The following is a 14477-nucleotide window of genomic DNA, read 5'->3' as shown; positions in this document are numbered from 1 at the left end:
AAAAAAAAAAAAAGTATATAAAATATTTGACATTGCCTGTCTAGAAGTAATGGGGCTGTTAAAATATGATCTTGCTGTCACTGGAAGTATTCAAAGGCTTTTTTGCCAGAAATAAAGTAGAAAGTGTTATTTCACTGAGTAGGTGAAGACGGCCATGGCCTTATAACCCAAGATTCAACTAGTAGTGGTAATGGCGATGAAATAATATCAGCAGTTGCTCCAATACCTTGGCTGGCATACCCCACCCTCCTCATCAATAAAGTAAATGGGTTAAAAGGCTAGAAGGTGGAATAGATATACCAAAATATAATAGTGACTGCAAGATAGATGACAGAAAATTGAACGAGATTGTAAATATTTCTGGTCTTCTGGACAGGGGCTACATTTTTTGCCCTTTTTCCTCTATACCTGTTGGTTTCTCACCACCACTTAAACTAGTTGGTACTATCCTCTGAAGAAAGTCATGCTTACACACTTTTACATGGTCTAAATTTGAGTAAAATATTTCAGTTAATACATTATAAAGTATGCAATTTAGCAGAGTTTCTCATCATTCTCAGATAATGGCAGATAATCTGCAACCAATTTAGAATTCTTTATTAAAACAATATTTTTTTTCTGAGCAAAGCCAGTCTACATTCCCAGCAGTTATTTAAACTGCTTGTTTCACTGCATCCTCACCAGTAATGCTATAAGTTAAAAGTGTTGATATACAACAAAAATCTCATTTTTAAAGTAGAATTTATCTGATTACTAATGATCATCTTCCTAATTACAAAAGAAAGAAAGAAAAATAAAAAGAGTAAGAAAAAAATATCCTTAATTTGGCAATGAGATGACTGCTGTTAGGTAACATTTTTCTACATTTCCATACAGTTCCTTTTCTATGCATATTTTTAATCTTGGATCATATTATATGTAGTTTACTATTCTCAGTTTTTTCATTTCCTGTATCATATTTTTCCATGTTCCTAAATATCCTTTTAAAAATATCACTTTTACATATATGCAACTATTTCTATTTCTAATCTTCCATTTTGAGATGTTTAGATTGTGTTACATGGTTTTTCTTTGCCACAAATAAGATTACAATTAACATTTTTATCCACATTTCTGACCACTGCCTTGATAAGATTGTAGGTGAGAAAGCACTAAGTTAAAGAATATGAACATTTTTCTTGTTTATGACACACCCTGCCAAAGTGCTTTCCAAAATACCCTCCCAAGCAACGGCTTATGAAACTGTACTATTTAGCCCTCTGCCATCAGTGATTATCATTTTTTAAAAATCTTTGCTAATTTCATAATAAAAAATTAGTATCTTGTATTTGATGTCAGTAAGGTTTAGTATTTTGTATTTTCTTTTCTAAGTTTTTCTCATGTCCTTTTCTGATTTTAATGTGTTTATCAGTTTGTCTAATATTAAGATTATGAATTTGTGATATATACCGAAAGTATCTTTTGCCAGTTATCCAGATACTTTCTAAATTCTGCCTGATGTCTGAACTCCAGAAATTTAAATTCTCTACAGCCAAAGCCTGTGCAAGTGTGATTTTTTTCTATTGCTTTTATGTTTAGAAAGTCCTTCCACTCCCAATCAGTTAGATATTCACCTACATTTTCTTCCAGTTTTATGGTTTCATTGTTTATAAATTTGATTCTTAAATCCATGTGGAAACTACTTTGTATTTTCAACTTACTCTGCAGAATATTACAAACTTAAAATACTGGTCCACATTGACAAAATTATGCAAATACCACTAATTTAAAAAAAAAGGCTTCCTGAAAGCAATATTATTCTACTTACTTTAAAGCAATATTTTTACCAAGTTAAAAAAAAATCGATTTAAGACAAAATAAATTTGGAGGAAGAAAAAAATGGCAATGGGGCAGGAGATCTATTTTGGTTTAAAAATCCAAATTAATAAACATTTAAGAGTACTAACTACTATAGTTGGTCTTGATGATCATTTTGGTCGATGATTAAGTAGTATATCAACAGCTCCCACTACTTCAGAGTCGATTGCCACCAAAAGTGCATCTGTGGACTTTAAAAAAAAAGGTTTAAAATGAAAATGGAGGATAAAAAGGTGAACTATTTAGTTTTACTAATTCATAAATAAAACTTTTTAAAAAATTTAAACTGTATAATATACGATAATAGTGAATTTTCAAAAATTTAGACTGTCTAAACAGCACATTTGTTTGCCTTAGCAGTGCTTCTGTGTACCACAACACACACATTTCTTCCCAAGTTTCACTGTATAAGCTCATAAAATAATGAATGTTTGATAGAAGGGTTTGTATTAATGGAATAGTGCTGATTATGCACTATTTAAAGCTGAAAAATTCTTTCAAGATCTTTACTCTTGAACTTTGGACCAAAAGAATCTTAACATTCCAAATCTATAAAAGAAATTGCAAAGAACTATTACTACAGGTAAATGATTGTGTTCAGTCTAATAAAAATGATCATCAACACAACCATGAGGATAGAGAACAATGGAAAATATGTAAAAAGAGGGGGGAGTCCTCTGTTCTTATCTTGAAAACATACATGGCAGACTGAAATGGTATAAGTTTGACATTAATATCAGCAATTTATCAAGTAAAAACCACAAAGAACTAGGCTACCAATGTCCCAAGACAGGAGGGAGAAGTGACTTCATAGTTTTACTCCCAAACTATAGCTCACTTTGAAGCTTCAACTTTGACAGGAGAGAAAGTAAACAGAAGCTGAGGAGATGGGGACTTTCCACTCTCTGTGACAGTCTACATTCGAGTCTGTTATAACACCTGGCAACCATGACATCAGGTTTGGGGGTTGTTTTTCTCTTCTTTTTTTTTTAAAGGAAAACCATGAAGGCAGAAGGGAAACATAGGGATAAATAATGATTTAATCTAAGAAAATGCCCTGATTATTTTCAATCTGTACATTTTCTATTTAAACTATCGACTATTTAAATCAACATCTCTCTTAAAAATGAAACTATAACAGATCTTTAATATTCTTCATAGCTAAAAAAAATAAAAGTTTCATCCACTTTATCTAAATGTCAAAAAATAGGACTAAAAATGATAGACTTTATCTACATGTCTAAAAATAGGACTAAGCATCCCCTAAAAAGGGTTGGGGGTTACGTTCAATCATTAGGAAGTGCCTATGTATTTTCACAGAAAAAATTCTCCACCTTGATGGGAAATTTAATTTGTTATTTTATTACTTAAAACTTTTAGGGTTCATTGGGCTGTAGCCCATTCTTTAAAGTTGAGCATTATAATTCTGCTTTGCAAAAATTTCTGTTAGTTTTTTATTGTATTTGGTCAGGTGAAGAAAACAAACCAAAAGAATCATGTGTTCATTACTACTTAACATTTCATTTATGATTTTAAACTTTAACCTATAAAACTAAATATAGAAATGCTACTCAATACACCAGGAAACTTGAACCACCTGAAATATAGCCATGGGTCCAGCTGAAAAATTTTCCAAAAAACCATATTGAGCCATCAGAAACTAACTTCATGGGCATTATTTCACAGAAGGAACTGCCTTAACCACACTGAGTTAAAGTTATCTATAAGTAACAGATGTCTAGTTTTCCCAATGAAACTCCTGAAGAGTTTCAGGTCTTTACTGAATAAAAGAACAGCTAGATTAAAACCAACGAAGCAGGGAGAAAGGGAAAAAAAATTGGTAAAAGTTGATCATTGAAAAGAAAAGATATCAGTATGGCAAAATCAGTATCAATGCATAGCAGATTAAAGCCATTTAACATAAGAACAAATGTATCAGTAGTTTGACTATATGAAGCAAAGTAAAATGATTACATTCTTAATGATTCCCACTTGCGGTGGTAAAGTTAAATTATATTCAAATACACTACGAAAGAATAAAAAAAAAGATTCATGTTAAATCTTTCAATTCTTAAGAGGATAAGCTTCAGGTATGAAAATACTTATGTAAAAAAGTCATGTAAATAAGGAGTTATCATGGACTTACCCTGAACAAATGGTATGTTACTTGATAAATCGAAGGCATTTCTGAAAAGGATGTTTTATATTATTTAAAAAATATCTATAGGTATCCAAAATGTCATTAGTTTTGCTTCCCAATGTCTCACAGATATCTGACCATTCCTTATTAAAATTTACTCAATTATACACTATTAATGAGCTTGCTATCTTCCTTACCTCAGAATTTTCAACAATTTCCATACTCTTTCCTCTAAGCTCAGAGTAAGAAGCTCCTTATTTCCTTTCTGAAGTTATATATTCCACCTTGGTATTCTAGTTGATGACTTTCTATCTTCTATAGAAACTTGATCCTTCATTTGCAGATATACCAGTCCTAGCCCCCACCTCCCAAAATAAGAAATAACTTCCTTACTCGTAACTAGATTTGATCCTCTCTTTCTCTTACCACTCAAGTTTTCTTCTTCCTTTGTCAAACTTCTAAAATCCATGCGTATCATTTTCTCTAATACTACTGATTGAGTTTCAAATTCCAATGGCCTTCCCTACCTCCTCATTTTCCTTGATATCTAAGCAACTTAACAAAACTCTTTCTTTGGTTTTTCACAATGCTGCACTATCCTAATTCCTTCAATGAAACACTTTCCTTTGAATGCTCTTCATTAATGTAAATGCTCCTTGAGAAAGAATTGGCACCAGTTGTTTGCTCTTCTCTGTGATTTCACGAACTCTCACTATATCAGTGATCATCCCCAAGTCCATGACTGCTGTATCGCTCCAGCCTGACCTCTCCCTAGAGATGTAATCTTCATCTGTAACTGTCCATTGGAGACTACCTGATATCTCCAAAATAAATGAAGCTAAAATCAGAATTCACATTTCTCTGCACCAAGCTTGACTCCTTCCTTTTCATCTTTCTTCCTCCCAGTCACCCATGTTTGAGATTTGCGAATCATCTTTCTCAATTCTCTCCTCCAAATTTAAATACTTACTAAGTTTTATCAATTCTTCCTTCATAACATCTCTCATATCTGCCATTTCCCTCCCTATTCTTATAGACGCTATTCTGGTTCAGGCTTTAACCTCTTCATGTCTAAATTACTGTAAAAACTGCTCACCCAACCTATAGCCTTCTCCATTTTCCATTTTTTAATTTATACCGAACACAGCCACTAGAATAGTTTTTCTAAAATACCACATCACATCCTTTCTCAAAAATCATTTCATGATCCCACTATCTATCATATAAAACTCAAATACTTGGCCTAGCAATCAGACCAATTTTACCAGTTTTGTTTTAGTTATTTTTCCAGGTATTTCCCACTACTCTCCAACCCAAATATTTTGTTTAAAAAAGCTAAATCAATTCACTATTTCAAGAATACACATTGTACTTGCCTTTGTTTATTTTTCTCCACATGCCCTATTCCCGTCCTATCTAGTTTTACCCAGGTTCAGGTTCTAGGTAAAAGCATGGACTTAGAGGCAGACCCTGGATTCAAATTCCAGGTCTGTTATTTATAGAGTGACTCTGAGCAAGTTACTTAGCTTTTTTGTCCCTTGGTTTCCTCCTCTGTAAAATAGGGGTAATAATAGCATCTCATAGGGCTATTGTGAGGATTAAGGAAGTAGAATATAGTTAAGGTTTCTGGCACATAGTAGTAGTACTATCTACACATTAGCATTTATTAAAAATTCAAAGCTCAACTGACACTCTTCCATGAAACCTTTCTTGATAGCTCCAATCCACCGTGATCTTCTCTTTTCTATGTTTCCAAAAACATTTATTGTAAACCACAAAAGTTCAAGTGTAACACAGGGTTTCTCAATAGTGGCACTGCTGACATTTTAGGCCAGATAATTCTTTGTTGTTGGGAGCTATCCTGGGCACTGTAGGATATTGGGCAGCATCTGTAGCATCTACTCACCAGATGCCAGTAGTAACCCAACCCGCAGCTGTGAAACCAAATATGTCTCCAGACATTGCCAAATGTCCCCTAAGGGGCAAAATCATCCAGTTGAGAACTACTAGTATAACACAAGATAAAATACATAAAAACATTCAAAGCAATATACAAGGGTCAAGTATTATTACCATTCAGCACTTATCAAATACACTTTTGTATTTTTTAATTGATTTGAAATTTGTATGTACTGTCATTGTCCAATTCGTTTGAATATCCTTTAGCACAGAACTCATGTTTATTCATTCCACAATCACACCTAATGGAAGACCTTGGACATCTGTTGATTAATAGATGAGATAAAGGTAACCTGAGACAGAAAGCAGTGAACTGGAAAGAGCATGGGATTTGCAGTCAGAAGATCAGGTTCAAATCTTAAATATGCGCTTATTTTAGAACTTTGGGCAATTCATTAAAGTCTATGAGCCTCAGTTTTCTGAGTTTTTCTCAGTTTTATAAAACGTAACATCTCTATAGGCTGGCTGTGATGCTCGAATGTGATCAGGTATGTGAAAGAATCATGTATATTGCAGAATTATTATATACATAGAATCGTATGTATAAAAAGACAAAAATAATTATTGTACTATAATACCTCTTTTATCCAGAATCTTCCAAGACTTCCTTTATAATTTTAGTTTCTAGGAAACTGAAGCTTATGCCTTTAAGTGTTTAACTATGAAATTTAAACTATTTTGATGGAAGTTTCTGGTTTTAGAAGTGTATATATATATATATATACTTCTTTCCTCTAAAACAATAGGCACTGAATATAATTTAATTTTTCCTAAGTCTGGACCATTATTATAAACATTAATTACCATTCTAAAATACAGCTCTCTCAGAGATTATCAGATATGTAATGCTGTTGATTTCTTTATTAGTCAGAGGTACTGTGCCTCATTTGGTTCCACTACAGCCCTCATGCCCCTGCTGTTGCCCCTCTAATTCTCTATGGATTAGAAAACTAAGTAAGTTTGTTAAAGTGGAATCTAAAATGAGAAAAAAATAGTCTTTGAAGGAGGGGTCCAGAAGTATGCCTCTCACTAAAGTTCATAAACGGGAAACTTCACGTCATCTTCTCTGGCTGCTCAAAGGTATTTTTTACTTACTTTCTGGGTCTCATTGGTGTTTTGAGCAACTGAAATTGCTGGAAAGCAATTTCTTAGTCTACTCTAAATATGTATATGTAGAGACAGTACCATATGTTGTAATACATATATATAATAGAAATGTACATAGAACTAACCTACTTATATTTTTAAAACATTTTAAGTGCTTTCTGAAGACACTCAAAAAAAATCTCATTAAGTTAAAGCTACAACAGAGCAAACAATCATACTGTTTGAAAGAAAAAAAGAGCCAGCATTCATGTGCTAAGTCCAATCAAAGGCAAACTAAAAAGGAAAATAGTAAATTTCCTTCAGAATCTCTTGACTGAATTATTTCAAGACTTGCATGCCTGCTTTTCTACTTAAACTGATGAAGTTATGAAAGGTCAATATTTTCCAATTTTAAAAAAAATTCATTCACCTTTCATTACAAGCAAACATTAAGTTTGAGGCAAAAAGGAAAATTTAATAAAACTTAAGAGAAAATCAGAGTCAAACTGAAAATTGCTTTGTGAGTCAGGAGCATTCTGTTCTTAGGCTTGTAAATTATATGGGTCACAGAAAAACCTGTTCCCCTAACGCTTCCAGAACACTTGTATATTTTTAGATATATAATATTATACACATGTAATATCATAATAGTATAACAAAAACAAACTCATCTTTAATAAGTCATGATAATTTACCTCTGTCAGATATTATAAAACATACAAGGGAGGAAAAGTGAAAGGGGAGGAAAAAAATAAATCAAGTCAAAATATTATACTTTAAAAAAAAGGCTTTTGGTTTGTTTTTAAAACTTTTCATGTCTTAAAACCAAATAAAAAGTAAAAGAGAGAAGAAAGAGCGAGAAAAGAAGGAAGAAATAAAAGAAAAGAGATAGGGAAGGAGGGAGGGAGAGAGGAAACCAGAAAGAAGAAAACATGGCATATCTAACAGTACTTCTGGATAAAATTATCTAGCCTTGTACCTGACAACCGTAGTCCAAAAGAAGCTGCAGTATATCCAAGTTTTCGTTTTCAATAGTTATGGTAACAGCATTTCTCCCAAGCACATCTACGCAATTTATGTTCAAGTCACCTGAACTGTTTTCCTCCAAAATCTTTTTAACCATATAATAGTCACCTAAATAACAATATACAAACATAATTTAATATTCATGACATTAACTATAAAAAACTTAGCCTGTTGATTTAAACAATTAAAAAACCTAAACTCATTTTTGTATATGGAAATGTGCAAAGAAAATGTGAACATTTTCTTGCTGAAAACTTGTATCCTGATAGTATGTACATCAGCTGCAAACATAAAAGTAGAAAAAATTTTAATGTGCGGTTTGAAATAAAAGTTGTTAGTTTAAAATTCATAACTGAATGATTATAGGAGAGAAACTTTTAGAAGATATTTAAAGCAATAAAGAATGTCCAAGAGCACAAACTGAAAGCTAGAAAAATTAGAAGCTTAAAATATTTAAGTTTTACACCTCAAATACATATATATTTACTTGAGTATCATAATAGTTAAAAATGAGATCTAGTAATAAGTGGAAGATATTATGAAGAGGAAAGAGAGCATGAATGTGTATATGTTTGAGAAAAGAATGCCTGAAATTCCTTTTCTCTCCTCCCCACTCACCCAACACACACACGCTCTATCCCATAAATGAAGCTGTTGAGATTAAATGACCAGGGAACGGTCAATTCACACTCTAAGGCAGGACTAGAAATAACGTTGGTTGAGGATAAAGTCAGAATATTTCAAAGTAAAATTTTGACCTGTCAGGAGCATGCGGATTTCCTTCTGCCTAACTCTAGCCCACATCAAAACAGTCGACCCATTGAGTAAAATGAGAATAATCAAGGAGGTAATCATTTTCACGGAGGGCCCAGTATATTTGTCTGCTGCCAGCTGGTGAAGTAATAAGGGGAATAAAAAAAATGCTAATAAACTAAACAAAGAAAGAAAAGTCGGTTTTGTTTGTTATATTTCATTTTACTTTTAAAACATAATATGAATAAACCATTTTAAGTGACTTGCAAATATATTTGTTCCTTAGATACCTATGAATAAGAAGCAGAAAAAGTACAGAGTAGAAACCAGAAGGAAAAAGAAATGAATAATTTCATGATACGTAAAGAGTAAATTCTAAAACTGGACTAAGAAAGGTAACAGATTTTTGTTTAAATTTCAAATAAAATTGCTGTTATTTTTTGCCAATGGCTTTAGTCCCCGCACATTTTGTAATAAGGTGAATGGTACTTTTATTGATGGCATATTTCCTCAGCTACCTCAAGAAGAAAATTAGTCACAAAAAGAAATAATAGCACTACTAATTAATGTTCAGACACTAATACTCCATGGCAAAAACCTTTCAAATCCTTCACAAAGTGAAGCTCTTAGTCACAAGTTGAACCAAGAGTGAACCCACAAATAGACCAGTGAAAATTTATCACTATTACTGGAAAATAACATTTAAAATCTTATTTCAGGTGAATTTATTTCAATATCTTAGTAGCAGAATACTATCCATAAGAACTGCTATATTTTCTTTGATACCATGTGTCTAAGTGAGGATTAATTTTTAATTTATCCTGCTTGAGACTCATTAGGCTTTCTGAATCTAAAATCTGCCCTTCATAAATTTTGTAATATTTTCAGCCATTATCTCTTCAAATATTGCTGCATCCCCATATTATTTTTTCTATTAGAACTCCTACTAGATATTATGTTGGATTATCTCAATCCAATTTTTATGTCTCCAAAGATTTATTATTTTCTTCTCTTTCTTGCGTTCTGGATAATTTCTTCAGATCTCTCTTCTAATCACTTATTCCTCCTTCAACTATTTCTGATTAACCCATTCATTGATTTTTTAAAAAATTTAATGGCTTTTTTAATTCTGCAAGTTTTACTGGATTCCTTTTCAAATCTTCTGATTTACTTTTTCATGTTTTCATTTCCTTAACTTTTAGTCATTTTTAAACATACTTATTTTATGGTCTCTATATAACAATTGCCTGAAGGTCTTAGGGATTTAATCCTATTTGTTGTGACCTGTTGACTTGTATTAATGGATAACTATCTTCTGATTTTTTTTAATGCGTATTATAAACTCAACTTCATACTTACTTGTAGGGATCCTGGTAGCCTAGTTTGAAAGCTTGTCCCACCAAGGATGTTTTGTGTTTGCTTCTTCCAGTAACTCAGAGGTTTTGCTGTCCTATGAATCCTTTTTATATTTCTTTCTAAGTTTAGGTTTTCCCAGACCAAGTACGTCATATTTATTTAAACCCCAAGCCAACATGAGGCAGAACCATAGTTGTAAATTCTTAGGGGAGTCTTATTTACAAGCTTCTTCATAGTCTCCTTGTGCTAGTAGACAGTTTCTTTTCCTTATCTAACCGTTTGCTAAAGGTAGGTCCTTTAAAGATACTGGTTTCATGCACGGATGTTGTTCCAATTCCTCACTTTATAGAGACGCAGGCCTGTAACCCATTTTCATATGAGCATTAAAATTCAAATCCCGACAATGTCCAAACCAATAACTGTCATCCCCATGCATAGAGCAGCCAAAATGTCAGCTTACACCCTCCTCTGCTTTTTAGTCTTTTCTCCATTTTTGGATCCTGAGTGTTTCTCTTACTTTCATGAAAGCTCAGTTGTTCATTTAAAAGGATGCTTGCTATATTTTAGCTAGCATTTCTAGGTGATTTGCAGCAGAAGGATTTTCAGATGATCTAGTCAGCCATATTACTATAGACAGAAAAGTATAAAGAACTATATACATATAATTATTATAAAATTTTCCAAATTTTAGGTACAGCAGATGGACAAAAACAACTGCTACACGTTTTAAAACTTTAGACTGCTGTTTAAAAAGTAATCGTATTGCAAATGTCAGATATTCCAGCCTTAAGGTTTCAAAGACTATTTCCATTACAATCAGGGGCCTATACAAGGAAAAAAACCTTAAAAATCAGAAGATAATAAATAATTTTCGCCCCTAAAAATAATAAAAAGTTTCACATTGCCAAAGCTGACACACTCATGCAAATAAAAATTACATGTTACAGACACAGGACCTATAGGAAACTTAGACTGGTTTCTAAGCATTCCACCAAAGTTTATATTTGCAAGCCATTTAAAACAATGGACTGTATTCAAAAATCCCAGAACAGTCTTAATATTTAAGATGAGTGTATATGTAAAAAGAGATTAGGAAATTTAAAATATCTAGTAAGAAGTTAGTTAGAGAGCAAGGACTACAATTCAAAATGCGTTCTTATGAGGTGGCTGGAAGAGAGAATGGAAATGGAGACAAATAAATCTTGGTGGGGCTCCAGTTACCAAGTTGTTAAAGTTGTCGGAGTCATCTTGTCAACTTTTTAAAAACTAAATCTGGGATCTTTGGAAATATGGCAGAGTGAGAGACATCCCCAGATTTCTCCCCTTGAAACAAAAACAAGTTGAACACCTAAAACTCAACAAAAAACACCCAAACTACACACCAGCATGTCTGAGTGTGGGATCTGCTTATAAGGCCTACCACAGGTCAGAACCCCAGGTGTCAGGTGGTGGACCAGGAGTAATAAAGAAGCTGCCTCTAGCATCTGCCAGAGTTCCCTGCAAGAGGAGGGGGAGGGGAGAAGGAGCGTCGAGTTCCTGTGGTGAGTTCCCTGAACAGCCCTGCCTGGGAAAACTGCAGGGCCCAGTTATCAGGGCAGAAAGCAGAGAAGCAGAACGGGATTACAGAGGAACAAGTTGATTTTTACTGGCCACAGTTGCAAAACTGGAGCTGAGCTGCAGCCCCCAACCCACAACCCTGAGGGCCCCTCCCCCTATACCCTCCAAAAATGATCTCTGCGGAGCCCCAGGGGAATCTGAGCAAACGCTGCCAAGACTGTTGCTGACACTGACAGGGACTGAAACTGAGGATAGTGAGCGTGATTAAAGATCTACAAGGAAATTTAAAAAGTGTTATTAAGACTTTATATAAAGCAGGGATCCGAGAGGCTTACACGTCACCTACTGGAAACCAAAAGAAAAGTGCCTTCTTTGCACAAGGCTAAAGAGAGACCTTTATATAATAAATCTTCTTTCTGGAAAAACAGCAGAATACATTTCCATTAATGCCCAGGTGGAGAAATAGTCCATTAAACACCATGAACAACCAAGGATACAAGGCATCTCAGAAAGAAAGAGAAAAATCTCCAGAAAATAAGCTTACAGACATAGAAATATGTGACTTAAATGACAGAGAAATCAGGATGGTACTTCGGAAAAAACTCAATGAGATCCAAAACGAATCGTATGAACAATTTCAGGAATTGAAAAAACAAATGGATGAGCAGAGCAAGGAGACTGAAACCTCAAAAGGGACCAAACAGAACTTCTGGAGATGAAGAACACACTGCAAGAGTTGAAAAATGAAATAGCAAGCTTGGGAAATGAGAGTCGACCAAATGGAGGAAAGGTTGGTGATATCGAAGACAGAAATCTAGAAATAAATCAGAAGGAAGAAGAGAGAACCCAAGGAATGAAAAAGAAATTCAAGAACTAGCTGATACCATCAGGAGAGGAAACATAAGAATAATGGGCATTATCGAAGGCGAGAAAAAGGAACAGAGATTAGAAAGCATTTTCAGACAAATAGTGGATGAGATTTTCCCAAATCTAAGGAATGAACTGGAGCCTGGAATTCAAAAAGTCAACAGAACACCCAATTACCTCAACCCAACAGGCCTTCACCTAGACACATTGTATTAAAATTATCAAAAATCAATGGACAAAGACAAAATTTTCAAGGCAGAAAAAAATGGTAACTTATAAAGGTAAACCCATTAGATTATCCTCGGACTTCTCAATGTGAACCTTAAATAGTATCAAATATTTAAACTATTAAGTGAAAGGAACTTCCTGCCTAGAATAATGCATCTAGCTAAGCTCTCCTTAGATATGAAGGAGAAATTAAGACTTTTCCAGACATACAAAAATTGAGGGAATTCTCCACTACAAGGCCTGCACTACAGGAAATACTGAAAGGGGTCAGTTCACCTAAAACAAAATGACAAAAAGAAAAAGAAATAATCAGGAGTAAAGTGACTATCAGGCAAATAGAAGCAGAGGAGTACAACCCTTACTAAGAACAGGGCATTATAAGCTTAAATAACAAGAAGAGAATTGTTTTAACAAGATAGTAATGAACGTTCAGCATACATAGGAACAAACTGACATAACAATGACTGAAAAGGGGAAGATTCACATATCCAAATTTGCAAATGAAAATGGAGATAAGGCACATGAAGAAGAAAATGGACTGTATATATACAACTGTCTTTTATATAACTATCATTATATTTGGCGTATGGTAACCAGATGCCAAAGATTCAGAACAGTTGTATATAACATAAAACAAGAAGGATCAGAGGGAAAACCCGCAAAAGCCAACCAAAACAAACAAACAAAAAAAACCAGAAGCACAAGGACAAGGAAGGAAGCAATGGAAACACTGAGCTACCAGAAAGCAAAAGGTAAAATGGCTATAAGATCTCATATTTCGATAATCACTCTAAATGTAAATGGATTGAACTCACCAATCAAAAGGCACAGAGTTGCAGATTGGATCAAAAAACAAAACCCAACCATATGCTGCCTCCAGGAGACACATCTCAGCTCCAAAGACAAATACAGATGCAGAGTGAAAGAGTGGAAAATGATATTTCAAGCAAATGGCATTCAGAGAAAAGTGGGAGCAGTGGTACTAATATGACGAAATAGACTTAAAAAAAAGGTAAAGAAAAATATTGAGGGACACTTCATAATGATAAAGGGAATCATGCACAAAGAAGAAATAACACTTAATATCTATGCTCCCAATCAGGGAGCCCCAAAATATAGAGGGCAATTACTAACAGAAATAAAGGGAGAAACAGACCAAAATACTATTGTAGGAGGGAACCTAAATACCCCACTGTCGGATATGGACAGATTATCCAAACAGAAAATCAATAAGGAAAGAGCATCCTTAAAAGACACATTAGACCAAGTGGACATAATTGACATTTACAGAGCCTTCCATCCCAAAACAGCTGTTTATACATTCTTCTCTAGTGCACACGAAACATTCTCAAGAATCGACCACATACTGGGATACAGAGATAGCCTCAACAAATATAAGAGGGTTGAAATCATACCAACCAGATTCTCTGATCATAATGTTTTGAAACTAGAGATAAACTGCAGAAAGAAATCAAAAACAAACACAAATATATGGAGATTGAACAACATGCTACGGAAGAATAACTGGGTCAGAGAAGAAATAAAAAGAGAGATCAAGAGACATAGAAATGAATGATGATAGCACAACATATCAAAACTTTTAGGACACAGCAAAAGTGGTCATAAGAGGAAAGTTCATATCATTACA

General features: G+C 33.8%; 1 protein-coding gene across 6 annotated transcripts in view; it reads right to left on the bottom strand.

Moving 5' to 3' along the window:
* The window catches only part of TRPC1 (transient receptor potential cation channel subfamily C member 1), an 89186-nt gene that overhangs the window by 63356 nt on the left and 11353 nt on the right, over window positions 1-14477 (bottom strand). For 3 of the 6 annotated variants that reach the window (XM_039876482.1, XM_039876481.1, XM_039876484.1), the window contains exon 2: window positions 8022-8176. The exons of 1 other annotated variant lie outside the window; for it this stretch is intronic. In XM_039876482.1, coding sequence (XP_039732416.1) covers window positions 8022-8176 — 155 coding nt within the window. Of the gene's footprint in view, window positions 1-1946; window positions 1987-8021; window positions 8177-14477 lie in introns of those variants that run through there. 2 more of the 6 variants (XM_039876485.1, XM_039876487.1) reach the window with 2 other exon arrangements.

Source organism: Pteropus medius, unplaced genomic scaffold, assembly GCF_902729225.1.
Source record: "Pteropus medius unplaced genomic scaffold, Ma_sr-lr_union100, whole genome shotgun sequence".
NCBI lineage: Eukaryota > Metazoa > Chordata > Mammalia > Chiroptera > Pteropodidae > Pteropus > Pteropus medius.
This window is presented reverse-complemented; position numbering and strand designations above follow the sequence as displayed.